The 24,422-nt window shown below is 39.0% G+C and overlaps 1 protein-coding gene across 8 annotated transcripts in view; it reads right to left on the minus strand.

The window, feature by feature from the left end:
• The window catches only part of ULK4 (unc-51 like kinase 4), a 703,273-nt gene that overhangs the window by 437,245 nt on the left and 241,606 nt on the right, over nucleotides 1-24,422 (minus strand). For all 8 annotated transcript variants that reach the window (XM_030935299.1, XM_030935309.1, XM_010374299.2 and 5 more), the window contains 2 exons: nucleotides 5,025-5,076; nucleotides 4,782-4,926 (listed from right to left, as the gene is read on the minus strand). In XM_030935299.1, coding sequence (XP_030791159.1) covers nucleotides 4,782-4,926; nucleotides 5,025-5,076 — 197 coding nt within the window. The remainder of the gene's footprint in view (nucleotides 1-4,781; nucleotides 4,927-5,024; nucleotides 5,077-24,422) is intronic.

The following is a 24,422-nucleotide window of genomic DNA, read 5'->3' on the forward strand; positions in this document are numbered from 1 at the left end:
TTTCTGCTGGAAACAAGCTAGACTGCTTCCTGCCCAGTATGCTGCCTCTTCCATAGCTTTGCTTATCCCCTTCCTGCCTGGGGTGCCTGCCCCCCCATCACTTTTTTTTTTTTTTTTTTTTTTTTTTTTTTTTTTTTTTGAGACAGGGTCTCACTCTATTGCCCAGGCTGGAGTGGTAGAATCACGGTCACTGTATCCTCGACACCCCTGGGCTCAGGTGATTCTCCCACCTCACCCTCCTGAGTAGCTGGGACTACAGGCGTGCGCCACCACGCCTGGATAATTTTTGTATTTTTTTTTTCTAGAGATGGGGTTTCACCATGTTACCCAGGCTAGACTCAAACTCCCGGTCTCAGGTGATCCATCCACCTTGGCCTCCCAAAGTGATGGGATTACAGGCATGAGTTGGTGTGCCCAGCAGCCCCATTTGTTTTCTATCCAGTCATACTCAGGTTTCAAAGTCTAACTCAAATACTATCCCTTTATAAATGGTATTATAATCCACATGTGATAGGCACTAAACAAATACTTTAAAGTTCATTCTTTTTGTTTTGTTTTGTTTTGTTTTTGTTTTTTGAGACGGAGTCTTGCTCTGTCACCCAGGCTGGAGTGCAGTGGCGTGATTTCGGCTCACTGCAAGTTCCACCTCCCGGGTTCAGGCCATTCTCCTGCCTCAGCCTCCTGAGTAGCTGGGACTAGATGCACCTGCCACCACGATCATTTTTTATATCTTTAGTAGAGATGGGGTTTCACCATGTTAGCCAAGATGGTCTCGATCTCCTGACCTCGTGATCTGCCAGCCTCAGCCTCCCAAAGTGCTGGGATTATAGGCGAGAGTCACCGCGCTCGGCCCCTAAAGTTCATTGTTTAGAAAGTAAATCATGCACATGAGAAAGGATAATGATTCTTTGATATTAATTCATCAATTTAAGTAGCACACAGTTCATTCATGGTATTATGATAGACGTTGTGATGGTTACCTTTATTTGTCAAGTTACTCAATAAGTAGCGTACCCAGACATTTGGTCAAACATTTTTCTGGGTATGGCTGTGATGGTGTTCCTGGTTGAGATTAACGTTTGACTCGGTACACTGAGGGAAGCAAGTGGCCCTCCCTAACATGGGTGAATCTCATCCAATCAAAGACCTGAACAGAGCAAGAAGGCTGAGTAAGAGGAAACTCCTCCTGCCTGACTGCCTTGAACTGGGACACAGGTCTTCTTTGCCTTTTAACTGGAACAGAAACATTGGCTCTTCTTTAGTCTTTAGCCTGCCAGCTTTCAGACAGCAACTACACCACCACAGGATCTCCTGGGTCTCCAGCTTGTCAAACGCAGATCTTGGGACTTCTCAACCTCTGTAATCATGCGAGCTGATTTCTTAAAATAAATCTTTATTTCATACACACACACACACACATACACACACACACACACACATACACACACAGCTCCTACTGGCTCTGTTTCTCTGGAGAGCCCTCATACAGATATTTATTCTTACAACTGAGCTTTTGTTCATATTACACAGCAGCTCTGATAAGCACCTGGAACATGGCTATTACATGGTACTTAACAAGATTAAATTTTTGTTCTTCCTGAGCATTTTTCCAGAAGTATTAGAAAAGATATCCACCCTTTCTCTAGGATTACCCTCTCTGCCAGGAACCATTTACCTACCAAGTGGATAAGAATAGGAGCCTATCTGAGAACAAAGCAGAGTAGATGTAGGCAGAGCAAAAAGATGGCGAGAAAGACACAAACACGGGGTAGCACAGACAGAAATCAAGCCCCTAAATCCAGCTGTATCCACGAGTCTTTGACTTCTCAGTCATGTGAGCAAATAAATTACTTTATAAGTTAATTTGAATTGGGTGTTACTGTCTGCAAATAAAGTCTTGAATAATACAATACTTCCCTGTGCAAACTGGAGAGCCTACCATACATGTACATGAAAAGGCTGTCACAGTGGCTTTATCAAAAGTATTGTTTAAGGTCAAGGGAAAGCTAAAACTTTAACAAAATAAAATGTATCAACACCAATATGTCTACTTGCCAAATTGAAGTGGGTACTACACAGTTCCCATGGACTCTAGCAACTTCTTAATTCATAAGCTATTATATTTGTATACTCAATGGAGAGCATGAATTTTCCATTATTAATATTTCTAAACTTGTAACTACCAAGAGTTATCTCCAAAGATGAAACTCCTTGCCAAGGTTCTAGTTTTCTAGAGTTAAGGAGGTTAAATGAATGTGTTACTTACATTTCATTTTTAAAAATTTTGACATTACATCTATTGAGCCCTTACTATATATGCCAGGAACGCACAAAAAGCATTATATATTTTAACGGCCAATTCATTTCTATGAAGTATGTACCATTACTATTATTCCCCTATTACAATCTTCAAAGATTAATATGAGATTAAAATAATGAGCCTAATAATAACAGTCATGGTGCTAAACACTTGTCAAGAGGATACTATTTGCCACACACTGTACTAAGTGTTTCAAAAGAAGCATTCTATTTAATCTTTACGATTACCTTCTAAGGTAGGTACTATTATCCCTGTTCTACAGATGAGAAAACTAAGGCTTGGAGACTGAAATGCAGACTCAAGGCTTATACACCACAACCGAATCAGTCTGAAAGGTTTGAAAACATTCCACATTGCATCCAAATAAATTGCATACCATTATCTGAAGTGCATTTCAAGTTGTGTAATAAAAGCTTGAACTCATCTACATTTTTTATGCTCTTGAACTGCCATGCGGTTTACATTTACATTTTCCTCTTTAATTCCTCATCTCTGGAAAAAGTAAAGACTCATACTAAAGGAAATATTTATTCCAGCTCAATGAGTAACACAGGATCACTGATTTAGAGTTAGCACTTTTTATTTCACAAACTATTCCAAAACTGGGCAGACTTCAGATACACAGAAACGTGGTTTCAGACTAACAGAGCTTTAAAAAAGCTATTAGTAAACTAAAAAGCTATTAGTGAAGTCCTGTTGGAGTAAATCTGATCCCTACTGTGTGGAGGAGACATCTCCGTCCTGAAAATGCCTCTTTACAAGTTTTTACATAGCAGATATCCAAAGCACGTATTTTCTTTTTGTTTTTGTTTTTTTCTTAAGAGACAGAGCCTTGCTATGCTGCCCAAGCTGGCCTCAAACTCCTGAGCTCAGGCAATCTTCCAGTCTCAGCTCCCCAAATACCTGGGACTACAGGCACGAGCCACTGAACCCAGCTCTCAAGGCATATCCTTTAAATATCATATTTTGTACAAAAACTACATGTAAGGCATTTTCTTGTCAGAAAGATGCATATAACTATATATGAATACTTTTAGAAGCATAAAATATACTAGAAACATTAATCCCATTAAAGAAGGGTATAATCTTTAATTGAATTCACGTAAGTGTAGACCACAGACATACACTCACATATAACAAACGTAACTGAAAAGTTACTTATTGACACTTTATCACTGAGCAAACTCCACATGACAAAGTTTCAAATAATTGTCTTACTTTGGGCATCAAAAGTACTCTTACAGTACATATTAATTATCAGAGCTGTCCCCGAAACCAACTGCAGAAGTGTAAAAAGGAAAAAAGAAACAAGAGGCTGGCCTAGAAATCAAGCCATTACAGATCAAGCTCCAGTCAATCAAGACAGGCTCCCCCAGACAGTGGAAGGGTCAACACAGAACACCCAAACACTTATTATGAGGTACGTTCCTCAAACAACTGGAGTAGTTGAGTGCTTCATCTATAGCAACTGGCAATTTCAGTTATTTGGGTTTTCTTTAATGTGAACCTAATATTATATGAGAGAGTTCAAACTCTTAACATTGGCCAAAATCAGAATGTAATTACATCTGGTTTGTTTATTATGATCTTTTTTTCTTTTTTTTTTAAATGAGAACAGCGGGTCTCAAGAAGTTGAAACAGTAGAGGGAAGCATTAGGTTAGGCTGTCATTCTTATAAACCTGCCACACCGACCCAGACTGCAGGTCGAGGCCCTGAAGAAAGCCATGATCAGGCAGGCATATTAATGCATGATATACAATCTTGCATTTGTTTAATTTCACAAAATCTTCTTTAATATTGACATATGGCATATACTTTTTGGAACTAGCTTTGATAAAATTGACAGTGTCCCCTCAACTATAAGGTGAGATTCTGGGGTTTCGCATGTTTGCATTAGGTGCTCTTAGTAGTCATCCTGCTGTGTGTTTGCTCTATGAGCAATGGAGTAAAAGAATACAAAACCCCTTTCTCTTGATGAATACTCATTACCTGTTCTGCCACCTCCACCCAACCCCTGAGAAAGTCCTGCTCAGAACTAAACCTAAGTTCTATTCCAAGAATTTGGAGAAAGGCATTACCTCTACCTCTATTATTTCTGAGTAGAGCCAGAAGTCTCAATTTCATGTTCCAGTAGTCTTGTAATATTGATCTTCAGTCATAACCCTCACCCCTGGAGCCATGAACACCTTTAAATCTGCATAACTTCAAAATCATGCTTCTGGCAGAAAACAGATTAAGCTTTAAATGGATGTCTTCGAAGATGAACTGAGACTCTTCTGGGTCTTCTGCAGTCTAACAGTTCCTGCATCTGTCTCTAAACTTTTTTTACAATGAGTACACAAGCATATGTGTATAAATAGAAGGACATCAAGACCCCAACCCCATCACTGAACTTCGTTTGACAGAAGCTTCCTGGGTAGCCTACACTTCCCTGCATGAATACAATTGCATGATACTTACTGGGGAAGTAAGACATCTCGAATGAGAGCCAGAAGATTGCTGTCAGAATCGACACTGGCCTTCTCCTTGCCATCCCCAAACTCCTGGTTCACGAGTAGAGACGTGGTTTCTGAGAGCAACCGCAAGCTAAAGAGTCTCCACTCCACTTGAAAGAAAAAAAATGCCAAGAATGTGACTCCATGGAGATAGAATGAAAACAGAATGTGTAGCTGATGGAATTCTTGTTGGTGTCATCACACTTACCATTTTGGCTTTGAACCAAGGACACCAAGGGTGGCAGGATATAATCAACAACCTAAAAGGAAACATGTAAAAGACTTAGTTCAAATCTCTATGAACACAAAACTGGTATCAACCACTATCTATATTTTTTCCACAGACAGAATCCCTAATCAAAGGAGTGAAAAAAACAATGGCTAAGTTTATTCTGGATGTCAGCTCTCCATGACATTTAATAAACCACCAAGCTCATTTAACTCTAAAAAAGTCCTCAGGTCAAAATGACATTATGAAAATCAAAACAGTAATTTCTCAAAACCTTCAGGGTCTATGAAAGGAACTTAAAATATAATGCAAAATCTAATTGGCACAGGTTGGCATTAAACCACCAGATTAGTTATGTATAAGCTGGTGATCATTACTTCAAGTTTAACCTAAACAACAATCAAAATGTTGGGGAAAAAAGAGACACATAGTCCCCATGTTTTATCAAATACATCAAATAACTATGACAAGCTGGTCTTGGTTATTTTTAGAAATAGACCCCAAAGATGTAAATCCACTAGACAAACCACCTCTGTGAGTTCCCAGTTGTATCAGACAGAGAACAATCAATATGGTTTAAAACTTAACCTCAAAAGACAAGCATTTTCCTCCAAAATACCAAAAAAGAAAGAATCCCTACGCTCGTCTAATGATGAAAACTACTGTTTCATTTGATGAACTATTTTAGTGACAACAAACAAAATTCCCATTGTTTGTGTACTTGTTCTCTCTATACTGATAAAAGAGCAGGAGAATCTGTGCACCACCAAATGACATCTTGCTCTCCATACCAACAAAACAATGCCCTGCAGAGGCAAGAATCTCCATATGTGATTGGTGGCCCACTAGCGTTAACATGTTCTATCTCCACTTGACATAGGAAATTTCTATGTGTTAGTATATCTCAATATTTTTACAAGGACCCTAAGAACCAGGGGTGTTTAGTTCACCCTCTTCCACTAAGTGATGTCACATTACATCACTCAAAGCACAGGTATTTTGAGAACTCCAAACTTATAGTTATGTCTAAAGAAAAAACTATGCAAAGGAAAGAAATATATGCTGCTATCAATACTACCAACATGATCAACAGCTATCTTAAAGGTTGAATAGTATATATCACGAGAGGAGTTAACACTGAAACAAATGATCTAAGTGCCCAACTCAAGAAATTTAAAAACAATTAAATAGTCAAAAAGGCAAGATTGTCAGAAGATGAATACAGAAAAATCAACAGTATTTATGAGACAGAGTAGGAATGAGGCTTGGCTCCAGCTCATCCCTACTAGAGCATTCTTTCATACATTCCCAGTGATTACAAAACCCATACCACTACCTCACTGATGCCATACCCGCTAACCTCAAGGCTTTAGTCATGCTATATTGTTCCACTGAGCTCTCAAAATGTTTAACCATGCCTTTTACTTAAAGAATTCCAGGAACTGGCCTTAGGAGATCCAAACTATCAAACCAAGGTTGTGGAGTGTCCCACCTCAGGAAGGAATGGCAGCCTTGATGCTCCTGGCCAGACTGCCAGGTGGCCCATTACTCAAGATGACCATTGTAACCACATACGTTGCCCTGCACACCCTACCCATCATGTGCTTTGCCCAGTCCAGCATGCATACCCTACCCCTCGTATCAATTTCCATGCTTTGCCTAATACAAAATCCCAACCAGCTCTTTTCAGAGAGTCAGTCAGGGAATTCTCTTTCTCTCTGTCTCTCTCTGTCTCTCTCTCTCTCTCTGTCTCTCTGTCTCTCTCTCTCTCTCTCTCTGTCTCTCTCTCTCCCCCCCACCCCCCATGCTGCTTCCCTCATCGCTGGACATAAGCTCCAATGAAGGCTTGTCTGGGAGAACTCTGTCGGCCTCATGTCCTATTGCATTAAGAGCCCAAGAACTCATGGTCAGTAACATATTCATTCAGGGCTTATCAGGGATCACCAGACATAGGGAGCTTTTTTCTCCTCTGTGGAGGGAGGCTTGTGAGCCAGCAGGACAGCGGGATGTGACCCCTTCGTGGCTGACAGGAAGTCACCTGAAGTTTTGATTCGGCGCTGCTATGACTGGTGAGTTCTTCCTCCAGCCTCCCTGAGATTCCTCACAACCCACCCCGGACAATGCTTTCCCTTCCCTCCTGGTCTTCTATTTGTTGTGTCTTTCTTTTTCTTTCTTCTTCCTTTCTCCTCCCCTTCCTTCACTTTTCATTAACTTCATTGTTTCAGCCTAAATAGACACCCATGTGGCACTGATTCAGCCTCAGTAGACACCCATGTGGCACTGCTTCAACCTCAATAGACACCCATGCAGCACAGGCCAAAACGGTCATTCAGTTCAGCTGGTAGGAAACTGTCTGGCACTGGGCTCTGTAATTTTCTTTAAGTACCCTCCCTCCCTTTGCCACGCCTTGTGGGAAAGAGAAGGCTGTGGACTTTGTTGTCTGTCTATCCAAGCCTGCAACAAACCCTGGGTGTTATCTTTGTGAAGAGAGGACTGACAGCACATGGGTCCTGAGTTTGTGTCACTCCCGTCCTGATCCATTTTTCCTTCTTGTGTGTTTCATTTGACATCTGATTCCCCCATGCAGACTGTTAGGTGGCATCTTGCAAAGATAAGAGGCTTTCCTTCGGTTCCTCCATAAAATGGACAAAAGATGACTTTCTCTTGTAATGCAGCTTGGCCCCCACAGCTATGCTGCAGTGAGCAGTCAACAAAAGCTGCTTTGCTCTTCCAGAAGCTACACAGAAAGGGAACCCAGAAACCTGGCATGCCAGCAAAAGGTTAAGGATTTCTTACCAGCCAGGCTTCTGGCCTGCTTCTCTGTGCAAACCAGTTGAGTGAAATGGTAAAGACAATTGTTTGTCTCAAGGCCTATGACCCCTATAAGCCTGTTGTTTGGCAGACTCATCAGTTACAAACATTGCTGCAGGTCCTTGAAACAAAAACTGGATGAGGTTTCCCTTTCATTTTATTTTCTGTCTTTGGGAGCTTGACCTTATGACCATGGGGGGTTCCCTTTCTTGCTATCTAGCATCCAGAAGGTGGGAATTCCGAGGCTCATGTCAGGTAGCTGGTCTGAAAGAACCTGGAGTCTGAGACACAAGCACACATTCTTTGTCCCAAATGTGTCAAAAGCCCTTGGAGATGAGTTCTGTTTTAAAAGGTCCCACCCCAAGGGGCTTTTGTCATCTTTTGCTATCTTAAATCTATTTCAGACAGTAAATTCTTGGAGACCATGGAGATGCCTCCTCTACCCCCTCTCTAGAAATACCACTTGCTTATATTATAAAAACCTGAAAAATTACCATCTGAGTTTTAAAGGGTTTTTGGATTGAGTCGCTACTGAACCTAAGTACATCATTAAAGGAAAAGCACTTTTCTTATTCTCAACAATTTTTAAAAGGTTTAAATTAAAAAGAAGGATGCATAAGAATGTCATGGCTAGCCTTACATATTAACTTGAGCAGGTGAAATTCCTTGCAAGCTTGAAAATGGCTACTCGAGTTTCCTTCTGGGAAGACCACTGCCTCATGCTGTAGCTCAGTGGCTAAGGCTGTGCCTTTTCACAATGGCTGCGTGGGTTCAATACCTGGCATAGGGAATGAGTCCTTTCTGGTTTTATATTTGTGTGACCTTTGTCATTTATTATTTTCCCCTCCATGAACAACTTCTGACTTCCTGTCTTGAATTTTCCTTTCTCTGAGCTACCTTTGAGGTGATTCTAAATCTTATAAAAACTGCTTGCCCTAAAAGGTTAGGCAAGGACAATAACTTGTCCAGCAGGAAGTAGTTTCTGAAGATGAGATCTTCGGCCCTTTCTCCTTAAGCATAAAGAAGGTGAAATTTCTCAGCAGGGAATGAGACAGCAGGAATGGGGCTTGGCTTCAGCTCACCCTCACCAGAGCATTCTTTAATACATTCCCACTGATCACAAAACCCACACCACTACCTCACTGATGTCTTACCCACTAATCCCAAGGCTTTAGTCATACTCTGTTGTTCTTCTATGCTCCCATAATGTTTAACCATGCCTTTTACTTAAGGAATTCCAAGAACTGGCCTTAGGAGATCCAAAGTTGTAGAGTGTTTCACCTCAGGAAGGAATGACAGCCTTTTGTCATTGGCCAGACCACCAGGTGGCCCATTTCTCAAGATAAACATCATAAGCAGTTGTGCTGACCTGTATACCCTACCCTTTACGTTCTTTGCCCAGCCCAGACTGCATATCCTACCCTATTTATTAATTCTTATGTCTTGCCTAATAAAAATTTCCAACCAACTCTTCAAAGAGTTTGTCTGGGAATTCTCTCTCATGATGCTTCCTTTATGCCCAGGCACAAGCTCCAATGAAGCCTTGTATGGAAAAACTCTTTTGGCCTCATGTCAATTTCTATTGCACCGAGAGCCCAAGGACCACGGTCAATAACATTTATATGTACCTACAACAACCAACTGAATAACATAATTCAAAAAAATTCCATTTACAACAGGAATATTGTGATCTTAGCAAGAATATATGGATATAAATGTATGTGTGCATATATGTGTGTGTATACGCATATGAATATATTTACAGGTACTATAGTCGTTAATGGACTTCTGGGTTCTAGACCAACATGTAAAGAGTTTGGAAATCATCACAACCAACCATACAACAAAGAAAAAGCTAAATAAACTAAAAATCACAACTTTTCTTAGATAGGTCAAAGAATTGAAGTCATAGGAAAACCACCATCCTCAAAACTGGGGGGACAAGCAAATTCAGAAAATCACAGCTTACCAGGAGCAGGAACCGCCACTGGAGACAGCAATTACAACAACAACATAAAGGGTGATTGCCTGAAACTGTTGGAGATTGAGCATGGACTAGTATGAGAGATTAAAAACTCCCGGAGACCCAGCCTTAGGAGAGCCCCCATGCTTCTGCAAGTGTTACCGTCAGGAGCTCCCCACCAACACCACTTTTCAGGGTGAACTTGGAGAAAAAATCTCCTGGTGCTTCAGTAGGGGAAGGAGAAATTTAACTATTTTGAAATATGCCCAGAGCATTGTTTAACAAAAGTCTGACTCAGGGAAGCTATTTTACAACAGCCTAACTTAATGGGGTTTTAGCAGAACTTAACTCCCCAGGGCAAGGGAAATGCCCAACTCCAGGCCCCTCTAGCCTTCTTGTCTCACCTACAGTGGGAGGTTGGGGGTGCTGAAAAGCACTTGTGAAGGTCACAGCCTAGGTACTCAGGCTCACTAAGAGTAAGACCTAATCACAGAACTATACAATACATCCCTTCCCCCAGCACCTTACCACAACATCAACACGGCTTCAGTATAGTAACACAGACTTACAACTGACACAGGTGGTATTTAAGACAGAGTTCTTAGGGAAACCCAAAGACAATAGGAGAGAAAACAACTCGGTTACTAGAGGAAATTTTAGTCTCTGAAACCTACAACAACCACAAACAACCAACACAGCCTACCTCCTGGCCTTTTATAAACATAAAACTTCACACTAAAGGTCCATTTACCTAAGTTCAGTTCACCTGACACATCAGGCTGGAATGAAATTTTCAAAGTGCTAAGAGAAAAAAGCCACCAACCTACAATTCTATATACAATGAAATTATCCCTCAAAATTGAAGGAGAAATGAAGACTTTCTCACAGACAAAAATTGAAGAAATTTTTCATCAGCAGACTTGCCTTGTAAGAAATATTTAAAGAAATTCTTCAGAGTGAAGGAAAATTATAGGTCAGGAACGCACATCTACATAAAGAAAGCAAGAACGGCTGGGCGCGGTGGCTCAAGCCTGTAATCCCAGCACTTTGGGAGGCCGAGGCGGGCAGATCACGAGGTCAGGAGATCGAGACCATCCTGGCTAACATGGTGAAACCCCGTCTCTACTAAAAAATACAAAAAACTAGCCAGGCGAGGTGGCAGGCGCCTGTAGTCCCAGCTACTCGGGAGGCTGAGGCAGGAGAATGGCATGAACCCCGGAGGCGGAGTTTGCAGTGAGCTGAGATCCAGCCACTGCACTCCAGCCCGGGCCACAGAGCAAGACTCCGTCTCAAAAAAAAAAAAAAAAAGAAAGCAAGAACGTTAGAGAAGTGAATAAATGAAGGCAAAACACAGTTTTTAATAAGAAGACTCAGAGAGGCCAATTCTCTGAAAATTAATCTATAATTCCAACACACACAAAAAAATCTAACAAGGTTTTCAGGAACTCCTCATATTGACTCTGTAATATACATGGAAAGCAGATCAAGAAGAACAGAAAACTGGCTAGGTGCAGTAGCTCATGCCTGGAAGCCACTTGGGGAGCTGAGTTGGGCAAATCACTTGAGGTCGGGAGTTTGAGATCAGCCTGGATAACATGATGAAACCTTATCTCTACTGAAAATGCAAAACTTAGCCAGGCATGGTGGCAAGTGCCCGTAATCCCAGCCACTCGGGAGTCTGAGGGGCAAGAATCACTTGAACCTGGGAGGCGGAGGTTGCAATGAGCTGAGATTGTGCCACTGCACTCCAGACTGGGTGACAGAGCAAGATTCCATCTTAACAACAACAAAAAGAATAAAAGAAAACTTCCAAGAAAGCTTGGGAAAAGGATGCCTAACTCTAACAAGTTTCCACATTTACTATGATGGAAATAACATGCTATAAGCACAGGGCTAGATATGATCAATGGAACAGAATAGAGAGTCTAGAAACAGACATATATGGGAACTCTCTATATGAGAGAGTCATTCAGAGTAGGACCTGAATCTGGCTCACTACATTCTCAAAGATGGTATAGCCAAGCATGGTGGCTCACACCTGTAGTCTTAGCTACTTAGGAGGCCGAGGTGGGAGAATCTCTTGAGCCCAGGAGTTTGAGAACAGCCTGAGCAACATAGTGGAACCCCATCCCTAAAAAATGAATAAACAAACAAACAAACAAACAAATAGATGGTTTATCTAAGGCCCTTACTAAGAATATATGAGCAAACCAAATAGCTAAAAAGTTTTCTTGGGGCCACTTCTTACATCACTGCTATAACTCTATTCATACTATTTTTCAGTATAAAGAAGGTATTTTTAAAAAGATTTGAACTTACAAAAGTATTTGTTTATGGTACAGAACGTCAATTTCTTTAGAACAAAACAAAACCTAATTTGCTTTTGTATCCTAGTTATCAGCTGAGGTCACCCTAAACTTTGAGTTTCAAATAAAACCGTCAGCCTTGCATACTATTAAGCAATTTAGTGTCCTTTCCAAGATTTCTGGGAATTTGCAGAGGCTTATTTACTTTCCCATGATTCACTGCCAACTCTGAGTTTCTACTCACTTATCTGCTTTTTACCTTCTCCTGCCTGCTATTTGCTTCTGGGATACTGAATATACTGGTGGGAGCCAGACTATATATGACAATATATGACAATAAAACTCTAACCCACAACCTCTACAGGAACCAGTAGGGAAGCCAAAACCACAACCTTGGTAATAATTAGACTGGGATGGTTAGGATTTAGTCAATGACTGTCATCTTCAGTATTTTTTGTACTCTTCCAACTTAGGACCAACTAGAGAAAGCCAAAAATGTTCCCCGAACCAACCACATAGGATGTCCTGCTTCTAATGAGCCCACTTCCAGTTTCCCCTGCCAATAGCCTCCAATCAGGGCACACCTGAAGTCTTCCCTCTCCCACTCCCTTCCTTGCCTTTAAGTCTCTGCCAAACGCTAGCGATGTTGGCCAACTTCTTTGCTATAGCATTTGGCTGCTCTTTGTTGATTTCTACCCACCAGTGTAAGTCATAGAACGTAGCCCTTTTTAATAATCACATTTAGAAGACTCACAAATTCTTGGTATGTATACCAGACTTTACTGAAAGTCTGGAGTAATGGAGGGTTTATAGCAGCAACACCAACAATTTAAAATTGAAGTTTATCTGTTTTTAATCATCTTCAATCACTTGCAACTTTAACTTTTCTCACAGGCCTTCTTCCTTCACAAGCTCTGGGCTCCTGTCCTGCTGCCTAACTTTTTGGCTTCTAGGCAGCCCTCCTCGTTGTTTCTGCCTCCTTTCCTCTTTTGTTAACTCTCCTACCAACCAATACATTTTTATTTCTTATGCAGACAAATTTTAGCTATTCTGCTACCCCTATCCCCTTTCTTCATCCAGGGTTCTAGGCCACTCCCCAATCTTGCCTACAAAAGAAACAGAAACTCAATACAGACCATCCATGGCCTCATAGCTATAGAAAGGCCAGGCATATGTTTCCAAGTAACAGCTTTTCTGTCTTCAACCAGACCACCTTTCCAGGACAGAGCACCTATATGCAAAAGGGAGGTTCTTCCCTCATAATACAAGCTCATAATGTTGCAGCAGGTAGGCAGGCAGACATGAGCAGGGCAAGAGAGGGCCCCTGACCCCAACCAGGAACATCAGGCGACATCAGGTGATAGGCGGTTGTTAACTGTCTAAAATTACTGGTCACAGTCAGTGCTAGGGAAAGGCAGTCTCCCTAGATAGAAACACCTGAAACTGGTGATCAGAAGCTTCCTGGTAAGATCTAAGGAGTTAGGTGACTGGGCTCAAGCATGTGCACACAGAGGCAAAATGGCAGAGTTTAACTGGTATATGACCTTCTGGGAACATTCTAGTGGTAAGGGAAGAACTGCCTCAAGTGAGCATGTGTACAACTCCAGTAAACACAGCGCACATGTGGCCCCTCCCAAGTTCTGGAGGCCACTGCACATGTGGACAACCCACCCCAAGGGAAGCATCAGGGGAGAAGAGATGCAGACCCTGGAAGCATGCCAACGTATAAAACCCCAAGTCCAAGGTCAAACCACAAACTTGAATCTCTCAAGTTGCCCACTTGGCCCTCTTCCAAGTATACTTTACTTCCTTTTGTTCCTGCTATAAAACTTTTAAATAAACTTTCACTCCTGCTCTAAAACTTGCCTTGAGTCTGCCTATGCCCATGAGTCGAATTCCTTCTTCTGAGGAGGCAAGAACTGAAACTGTTGCAGACCCATACAGATTTGCCACCACTAACAATACCTCCCCCAAAGATGGGAAATTCTCTCTTCCAAATATCCTCTTAAACAGTATTATCTATTTATTCATTTCCGTTAACATCCATTGATTTTTAACTAAAGTAGTGGCTAAATTGTCTTAGGACCTGAGAAATTTCAAACCCGATAACACACCAACACAAAGAATGAGTTAATATTACACTTATTGATTAATCATGTTACATACAGGATGTTTGGAGAGTGTAGTCTGATACATGATGAAGCGCAATCTGCATTTTGAGAAGTCAAATTAAAATTGTTCGCTTTAACGACAACCCGACACCAAACAGCAACAATGCAGCAAGACAATAAAGAACAACAAAAAAAAAGGACAAAGCCCTAAAAATTATCATTATCAAGTCACTTCTAATTCATAGTGAGAAAACCATGACAACAAAATCTGACACAGTATATGACAGCAAACATGTTCTAAACCTTTGAATGGGCATGGCTTTGCTCACTGGTACGGGGTCACCTTATTAAAAAGAGACTGAATCACTGAGACAATAGACAATGAGTACCTTTTTGCTGCTGTGGAGTTCGAGAATATGCTCACCAATATTCTGCCCTTCCAGAATCTTCCACAGAATTTATACATATACATATTTATATATACTACTATATGCTGCATATTTAATGACATATGTAATATATATTTAATGGTATTAAAATAAATGCCATTGCACCCTAATCAAGCTCCTCTGTACCAGTGATCTCTATTATAAAATTCCATCACTCATTATTTGTTTTAGCATAGGGATAATACACTTATATGGAATAATCCAAGGAATTTTAATAATTAATACTAGTAATATTGATTTCTTAAAGACATTCACTTGTGCTAAAGTTCATTTGACAACGTGTTCTGAAAGCAAAGACCTACTGAACTTTTTGAAAACGGAAATTCCCAAGTCTGGTGACTTTTATTTCTTTGCTCAAACTAGGACCCCCACTCATTTTTTTAAAAATGTGTGAATATATGTGCACATTAGCTTCTCTGTATATCAGTTTCTCTGCATGTTAATGATTCTCAATGACATGTCCCAAATGAAATGAATGTCTATGATTTAGGAATGCTAAGACAGCTCTGGGACAATAGTACATGCTAAACAATAGTAAACGCATTTGAAATTCATAAATAACACTTGCATCACTAAACCTTATTTTACTTGTTCTTAAAGTTATTGTTGCCCAAGATGATGCTTTGTTTAAATCTTCTTTCCAATATTAAATAGCTATAAAAATGTTAAGGAATTCCCACGGTTATGTTAGGTTGGTAACACACTATTGGGAAGACTGTGTCGAAACAGGCATTCTCCTACATTGCTGGTGAGAAAAATGGTAAAAGCCTACATAAGGGATTCTGGCAGTATCTAACAAAAGCACAAGTGTATTTACTCTTTGATCCCAAAATCACCCTTCTAGTGATTAAACTGGTAAATCACAATTTACCCCGAAGATACACCTACAATAGGAAACTAAATATGAACAAGGTTATTTATTGCCTATAATTACAAATATTAAGCAACTACCTAGTGGGCCAAACATTGGTGGAATACCAAACTTGTTTTAATAAAGAGTGAGAAAAATCTCTAAGAACTGATATGGAGTAATTTCTAACACTCATTATTAAAGGAAAAGGCAAAATGCAAAAGAACGTATATAGTATGTTACTTACGGTATAAGAAGGAAAAATAAGAAAACATATACTCTCTTTACAGAAAGAAATATTAAAAGGACAAATCAGAAAACAATGAAGTTGTTTATCTACAAGGGTAAGGAGAGTATGATGGAATGGCAATGGAGTAGAAGGGATATATATTTCAGGGAAGGGAGTGGCACTGCTCTGAATATATCTTTTTCCATAGTTTTGACTTTTTTGGAAGCACATCCATGTTCTACATATTTTAAAAATTAAAAGCAACAAAAGAGGAAGGAGAAAAAGAAAACCTAAAATTGAAAGCGAACGGAGACAAATCAACAGTACTTCAAACGAATATTATAACCACACCAAAAGTGGGGAAGGGAGCTAATCCAAGTACCTTATGAACACAGTATTGACTATATACTCCCAGTGTTGCTTGGAGATGAGAAAAGGTTGGGAAGGCAAGGAATTCGGCAAACAAATTGTGACCTCATTTGGTTTGTTTTGGTATGGGTTTCAGTGAAGCAATTCCATAACAATTTTAAATGTATTACAGGATTAAACAAACAAGAAAATGTGCTGATGATGCTGAAGCCAAAACTTCTACAAAGAGATACACAAATATAGAATGGGCAAAGGCAAGAAAGAACTGTGTAGGAGACTGGATACGAAGATAGCATTGTGAACTCATGATTTCAAATATGTATGTATGTCCATATAGGCACGTGTACGTATAGCTGTCCCTCAGTATCCACAGGGGACTGGCTCCAGGGAGAGACCAATGTGTCAACATGTAATTGAGTAGGAGCATCGTAGGGGCTGTTATGGAGGGAGGTATAGAAAGCTATGGACCCCAGAGCAGGGAGGGACATACTCTGTTGGGTGGGTAGAGGGGAGTCTCACAGAAATTACTTTTGAACAGGGCCTAGAGAGAAAAGGAGGAGGAGATAGGGCAGACAATCTAACTTGGGGGATAAGAAGTCTAGGTTCACATAAGGAATGCTGAGTATAGTTGGGCCTCAGTATCTGAGACAGATTGGTTCCAGGATCCCTTTCCCTATACCAAAATCCAGGAATCCTTAAGTCCTTTATGTAAAATGGCATTAGTATTTGCATATAAACTACACACAACCTCCCATATACCTTCAATCATCTCTAGGTGACTTATAATATCTAATGCAACATAAGTGGCAGCTAATAGTTGTTATACTCTATTTTTAAAATTTGTATTATTTTTTATTGTTGTATTATCACTTTTCATTTTTTTCAAATATGGTTTATCTGCTGTTGGTTGAATCCAAGGATGTGGAACCTGTGAATATGGAGGGCCAAACCATCTGTGACTATACAGTATGAATGTGTGTTCATATGCATATGTGTTAGTCTACTCAGGCTGCTATAACAAATGCCTTAGACTGGGTAATTTAATAATAGAAATGTGTTTCTCACAGTTTAGCAGGCTGGGAAGTCCAAGATCATGGTGCCAGCAGGTTCAATGTCTGGTGAGGTCTGCTTCCAAGATGGCATCCTTTAGCTGTGTCTTCACATGGCAGAAGAAGTACAAAGGCCAAAACAACTCCCTCAAGTTCTTTTAAAGGACACAAACTCCATTCATGAGAGGGGACCCCTCATGATCTAATCATCTTCTGAAGGCCCCACCTCTTAATACTATGACACTGGGGATTAAGTTTCAATATATGAAGTTTGAGGACACATTCAGACCATCACAGTGCATATACATGCATATATTTCCTAACTGCTTCTTGGAAGGGCTAGAAGCTAAGATGTCCCAGAAGAGAAGAGCACACTTAGTGCTCCATCTTGGTCTCTAATGCCATTTCCCAGTAAAGAAAACCAACGCTCCTCAGAGAAATGACTAATTTCATAGCCAGGGAAGAGTAGTAACAAACTGAGGAAAAAATATTTTGTTGTAACATAAAATAAGGCAGCATTCAAAAAAGAATAGGCTATGTCACAAAGACACTTGAAAGAAGTCAACTTGAAAGGGCTTGCACTAGCCAAATCTGGAAAATATCAGGACCAAAATAATATAGTAATGAAGTCATTGATAAAAATAGGAATCTGTGGTAGACTGAATGATGCCTCCCCAAAGACGGCCATGTCCTGATTTCCAGAACCTTCAAATTTGTTATTTACATAGCAAAAGGGAACTTGTAGATGAGGTTAAGGACCCTGAGAGGAGACAGTATCTTGGATTACTTAGGCGGGTCCAATATAACAATAAGGGTCCTTAAAGGGTGACAGGATGGTCAGAGTCAGAGAAGATGTAACAATAAAAGCAGAGGTTAGAGAGAGATTTGAAGATGCTGCTCCGATGGCTTTGAAGATGGAAGAAGGGGCCACAAGCCTAAGAATCCAGGTGGCCTCGAGAAGTTGGAAAAGTCAAGGAAGCAGACCCTTCCCTTAGAGTCTCTGGAAGGAACACAGCCATGCTGACACCTTCATTTTAGTCCTAAAATTCATTTCAAGCCTCTGACTCTCCAGAACTGTAAGTTTACACATTTGTGTTGTTTTAAACTAGTAAATTTGTGGTGATTTGTTACAGCAGCAATAGAAAACTAATACAGAATATGAATCCACACCAATAAAAGATAGGTAGAGATGCTTATTCACATCAGTTAACTTTAAATATATATACACAGTCATGCATGGCATAATGATGCTTTGGTCAGCAACAGAGCACATGCATGATGACGGTCCCATAAGATTATAATGGAGCTGAAAAATTCCTATTGCTTACTGACAACGTCTTGACGATCCTGATCTTGTGTAATCCTAGACTAATTGTGTGTGTTTTTGTCTTCATTTTTAATAAAAAAGTTTAGAAAGGAAAAAAAAATTTAACTAAAAATTTCAAAAATAGAAAAAAGCTTATCAAATATTTTTGTACAACAGAACAATGTGTGTTTTAAAATCAATGTTATTACAAAAGAGTCAAAAAGTTTTTAGAAGTTTATAAAGTAAAAATGTGATAGTAAGATACAGAGAATTTGATACTGAAGAAAGAAAAATACATTTTTTTTCTACAGGCATGCACCACTATGCCCAGTTAATTGTTTTTTAAATTTTTTGTAGGTATATAGTCTCACTATGTTGCCCAGGTTGGTCTTTGAACTCCTGGCCTCAAGTGGTTCGTCTGCCTCAGTCTCCCAAAGTGCTAAGATTACAGGTTAAGGTGTGAGCCTCTGTGCCCAACCAAAAAATATTTTTTAATAAATTTAGTGTAGCTTAAGTGAACAGTGTTGATAATGTCTGCAGTAGTGTATAGTAATGTCCTAGGCCTTCAGATTCACTCACCACTCACTAATGACTCACCCAAAGCAACTCCAGTCCTGCAAGCTCCATTCATAGTAAGCATCCTATAAAGGTGTAACATTTATCTTTATACAGTATTTTTACCACACCTTTTCCTGGTATACTTACCATTTGTTACAATCACCTACAATATTCAGTGCAGTAACATGCTGTACAGGTTTGTAGTCTAGGTGTGTAATGGGCTACACCACTCAGGTTGGTGTAAGTACATTCTATGATGTTTGCACAACAAAAAAAAATCACCAAATAAGGCATTTTTCAGACTGCATCTCCATCTTTAAGCAAGGCATGACTGTATATACAAGTTGAGCATTCCTAATCCAAAAATCTAAAATCTGAAATGCTCTAAAATTTGAAACATTTTTTTCTCTTTTTTAGAAATGGGGTTATGGCTACATTGCCCAAGCTGGCCTTGAACTCCTAGGCTCAAGTTATTCTCCCACCTCAGCCTCCCAAGTAGCTGCGACTACAGGAGCTCACCACCATGCCCAGCTTGAAACTTTTTGAGCACCAACATGACACTCAGAGGCAATGCTCATTAGAGTATTTCAGATTTTCAGATTAGAGATGTTCAACCAATAAGGATAATGCAAATATCCCAAAAATGCAAATATTTGAAAATCCCCAAAACATCCAAAATCTAAAGTACTTCTGGTCCCAAGTGTTTCAGATGAGGGATAATCAACCTGTATATAGGCTTACCTTTACCAAGTTCTAAACCTTTTTTCATATTTATGTAAATTTTTAATTCACAAATAAGATATATACATAAAGATGTACTTATCCTAAGTATACAATTCAGATAATTTTTACAACATGAACATACTCATGTAAGTAGCACCTAGATGAAGGAACAGGACCTTATGAAGCCCCCTTTGTCACCTACCAGTCACCACCCAAGGGTCATCACTATCATGACTTGGAATAATTTTGTCTATTCTTAATTTTTTTGCTAGTGGAATCATGGTATTTTGTATTTGTTAACTTTAGCTCAACATTAAATTTGTAAGATTCATCCATGTCATTAAGTGTAACTGAAGGTCATTTGTTTTCTCTGTGGAAGAGCATTTCATCATTTGACTATACCATAATGTACTCATTCACAGACTGTTGATGGGAATTTGGATGGTTTCCAGTTTGCAGCTATGAGCATTCTTAGCTCATTTGTATTGAATATATATTTAGAAGTAAAATTGCTGAGTCACAGTATATGCATATGTTCAGCTTTAGTAGCTACTGCCCAACAGTTTTTCAGAGTAGTTGTACCAACGTACACTCTCACTGAGTATAGTGTTTCTGGGTTCCATGTGCTCTACATCACCACCAACACTAAGTATTAACTCAAATAACTGGTTTAAAGCTAGATTATTCATTATTTATTAGCCACCAGCCTTTCTCTGAGAAATTTACAAAAGGATAGGTTTTTCATTAAAAAGTATTAAGGCTTAGCTTACTTTCTAAAGTTAAATAGAAATACATTTTAATCAAATTATGTATATTGCAGCCAGAACTTTCTAATAAAGAAGTCATCTTTATTTTCCCTTTGCTATTAATAATATTTTCCAAAACCACCATGAGTGGGGAACAAATTCACTGTACAAAACAAATCATGTGGCTTTCTCACTGTCCTATAGGCCAGATTGATGATTTCAACTCTGAGGAGCTAAATGGTCTAAAACTCTGGGAAAAATCTGAATTAAGTGCTTGTGCTCAGCAAGAATCAAATGCATTTAGCCACTTCCATACAATATAGTATTGATCAGCAGCCTTGAACATCATGTGTGCTAACATTTCAAACAACAGTATGTTCCCTGGGGTGTTAGATCTTCATCTTCATGTATTCTAGTCATGCTCAAAAAGAGGTAATTAGAAAATTTCTCATGAGTTATAGCATTAAAAAATATTTTATGAAGCCAGTAAGTTGCAATAATACCTCTTCTATCATAATAGATGCTGTAGTTACAATAATTAGTATGCTTGCATTTCATGATTAGAAAATAAACTAATTTCTACTTAAATGCAAAATAGATATTTATAAATACAGGATCTTAACAAATTAGCCATAAAGTTACTGCTCATTAGGCAAAAGAATTAATAAGCAACATCTCAGCAAGTCATATCTTATTTGATGACTTGGAATTCATTACTATGACAATGACCATGAAAAACAGGTTCCTAGTTGTGGTGGGTCCTGTTACGTGGATTAACATTCTTACAGAAAACAATGAAAACTGCCAGATAAAATATAGACCCTAAACCCTAAGCTCTGAAAACAGGGGGAGCTTTCAGACTAGTTTCTGAATGAAAACCTGAGGCAGAGAGTTGAGACCATGAGAGCATGGAGCTGACTGCCCAGGAGGCACTTAGCAACAACACAGGTATCAGTGGGACCCCTGCACTCAGATCCTCCTAGCATACAGAGTTTTATGAGTCACCTTACACAGAAACGGACACCTGCAGAGAGGAGATTATACTCTCAAAGTAAGGAAAAACTAGATTCATTCACCAACCCCTCCACACACATTCACACTCCTGAAAATTGAGGAGGCTGCCCTGGGAAGTTATGATCTCAGACCTAAATTGTCAGGGATTTGCACACTGGGTACAAATGATGCTGATCTGAGGTACTGTCCCAACTGGCAGAGCCCTTAGGTGCCTGGCAGAAGGAAACATGTTATGGAGGAAGGAACATCCATACTTGATTTCAGGGAATGCCCTCTAATGGATTTCAGGAACAATGACCAACATGGATAAACAATACTCAGGCCTCCAAGAAAACAGGAAGATTTGGGCATGAACAAGATATAACAGACACCACAGACAAAAGATGACTTTTATAGTCTTCTGATATGAAAGACTGAATAACAAACATGAATAAATAAGTCACACACTAGAAAATACAGTGAACAGGAAATTATAAAAAGCAATACAGATTTGAAAAAAAAAAAAAAGACAAGCAGAATTTCTAGCAATGATAGACGTCTACAAATGAAAAATAACCAAAATTAGAAACTCAACTGCTATATGTGGCAGCAGAAGGGGCATAGTAGAAGACAGGAAAAAAAAGAAATAAAATTATTCAGAATATCAACTCTAAAAAAGAAAAAGCTGGAATACACAAAAAGTAAGAATTAGAAAGTACAGTGAGAAAGTTTATTGAGTATGTGATCTGAATTGCTGAAAGAAGCATAAAAAAGTAGTAAATACGTGATAAAGGTAAATGAACATTAACTATATTAAAGTAGTGATGATAAAGTCTGGTGGATATTTAAAAGAGAGAAACAAAACAAGACAGACTTGAAAATCCCAGACAACAACAATATATACATCATGAGGGGACCAAGTGGAGTTAAGTAGCTAAGGTCTGTATATTACTAATAGAAAAGAAAGTTTATTTTTAAGTTTAGCTTTTAATACATTAATATGTATGATGTAAATTTTAGAGTAACCAGTAAAAGAATAGGAGGAGAATATATAAATACCAACCTTATATAGGGAAAAAACAAAATGAAAAATAAAATGTCAATAAAACAAGAGAGCAGAAGTAGGTAAGAAGAAAATGATGTATGACAGTTTGAAAGAATATAGTCGAATGAATCCAAACAGACCAACAATTACAGTGTGTAAATGGAGTACATGCTGTAGTTAGAAGTAAAAAATTGGCCAAATTAATTTTTTAATTTTTTAAGTATTTATTTATTTATTTTGAGACCCAGTCTCACTCTGTCGCCCAGGCTGGAGTGCAATGGCGTGATCTCATCTCACTGAAACCTCCGCCTCCCAGATTCAAGTGATCCTCCTGCCTCAGTCTGCAGACAAGCTGGGATTACAAGTACATGCCACCACATCCAGCCAATTTTTGCATTTTTAGTAGAAACGGGGTTTCACTACGTTGGCCAGGCTGGTCTTGAACTCCCAACCTCATGTGATCTGCCTGCCTTGGCCTCCCAAAGTGCTGGGATTACAGGCATGAGTCACCACGCCTGGCCTGGACAAATTAATTTAAAAATATTATATGATGTTTATATTACATAGCTCTAAAACATAAAAATAGATGTTTGAAGGAAAAGAACGAAAAAATATATAGAAGGCAAATATTAATGAAAAGAAAGTTTGCATGATTATGTTAGAATGGGACAAAGAGTAAGGCAAAAAACATTCCTAGATATAAAGAGGGCCACTTCACAATGATACAAGGCTGACTTCATAAGATGACATAAATTGAAATTTGCATACACCTAATAACATGGCCTCAAAACACATAAAACAAAAATTGTCAGAACTACCAGAAGAAATAAATTCATAATAGTTATAGGAGATTTATACACATCTCTTTCAGTAATTTATAGAAAAAGCAGGCCAAATTTAGTAAGTTTTTTTTTTTTTTTTTTTTTTTTTTTTTTTGAGACAGAGTCTCACTTTGTCACCAGCCTGGAGTGCAGTGGCGCGATCTCGGCTCACTGGAACCTCCACCTCCCAGGTTCAAGCGATTCTCCTGCCTCAGCCTCCCGAGTAGCTGGGACTACAGGCATGCACCACCATGCCCAGCTAATTTTTGTATTTTCAGGAGAGATGGGGTTTCACCATGTTGGCCAGGATGGTCCTGACCTCCTGACCTCAAGTGATCTGCCCGCCTCAGCCTCCCAAAATACTGGGATTATAGGTGTAAGCCACCACACCCAGCCAAGGATAAGATTTGAATAACTAATAAAATTACTTGATGATCATATATTGAATACTGCACAGAACAGCTGCAAAATATGTATTTTTTTCAAACATACAGAGTATCTATAAAAAAATAACCTCATAATGGGCTAAAAACCAAGACTTGATGAATTTCAACATATCAAAGTCACCCAGACTACATTCTCTAACTTCAAAGCAGTTAAACTAGAAATCAGTATACAAAGATAAATATAATGTATCCATATGACATTTAAATACATATATATTAATAACCCATGAGTCAATCAAGAAGAATATAAAATATTTTAACTAAAAGATTAAAATTATATATACCAAAACTTGTGGGATGATGCTAAAGCAGTAATTAAACATAATCTGAAATGCATACATTAGAAAAGAAATATGAAAAATTAACAAGCTAAATATTTACCCCAAAAAGTTAAAAAAAGAATACAAAATAGACCCAAAGAGAAAGGAAATAAGAATAATTACAACAATCAAAGAACAAAGAAACAGAAGCAATTAGCAAAATGAAACAATGGCATTCTAAACCATGTTTTACAAATTCAAATTTCTAAATCTGTCTATAATAAAAACCCAAAGTAGAACTAAGCTAATTCCAAGATGTTAGAAGCCACAGAATACAGTATT

Source organism: Rhinopithecus roxellana, chromosome 1 (genome assembly GCF_007565055.1).
Source record: "Rhinopithecus roxellana isolate Shanxi Qingling chromosome 1, ASM756505v1, whole genome shotgun sequence".
NCBI classification, from domain to species: Eukaryota; Metazoa; Chordata; class Mammalia; order Primates; family Cercopithecidae; genus Rhinopithecus; species Rhinopithecus roxellana.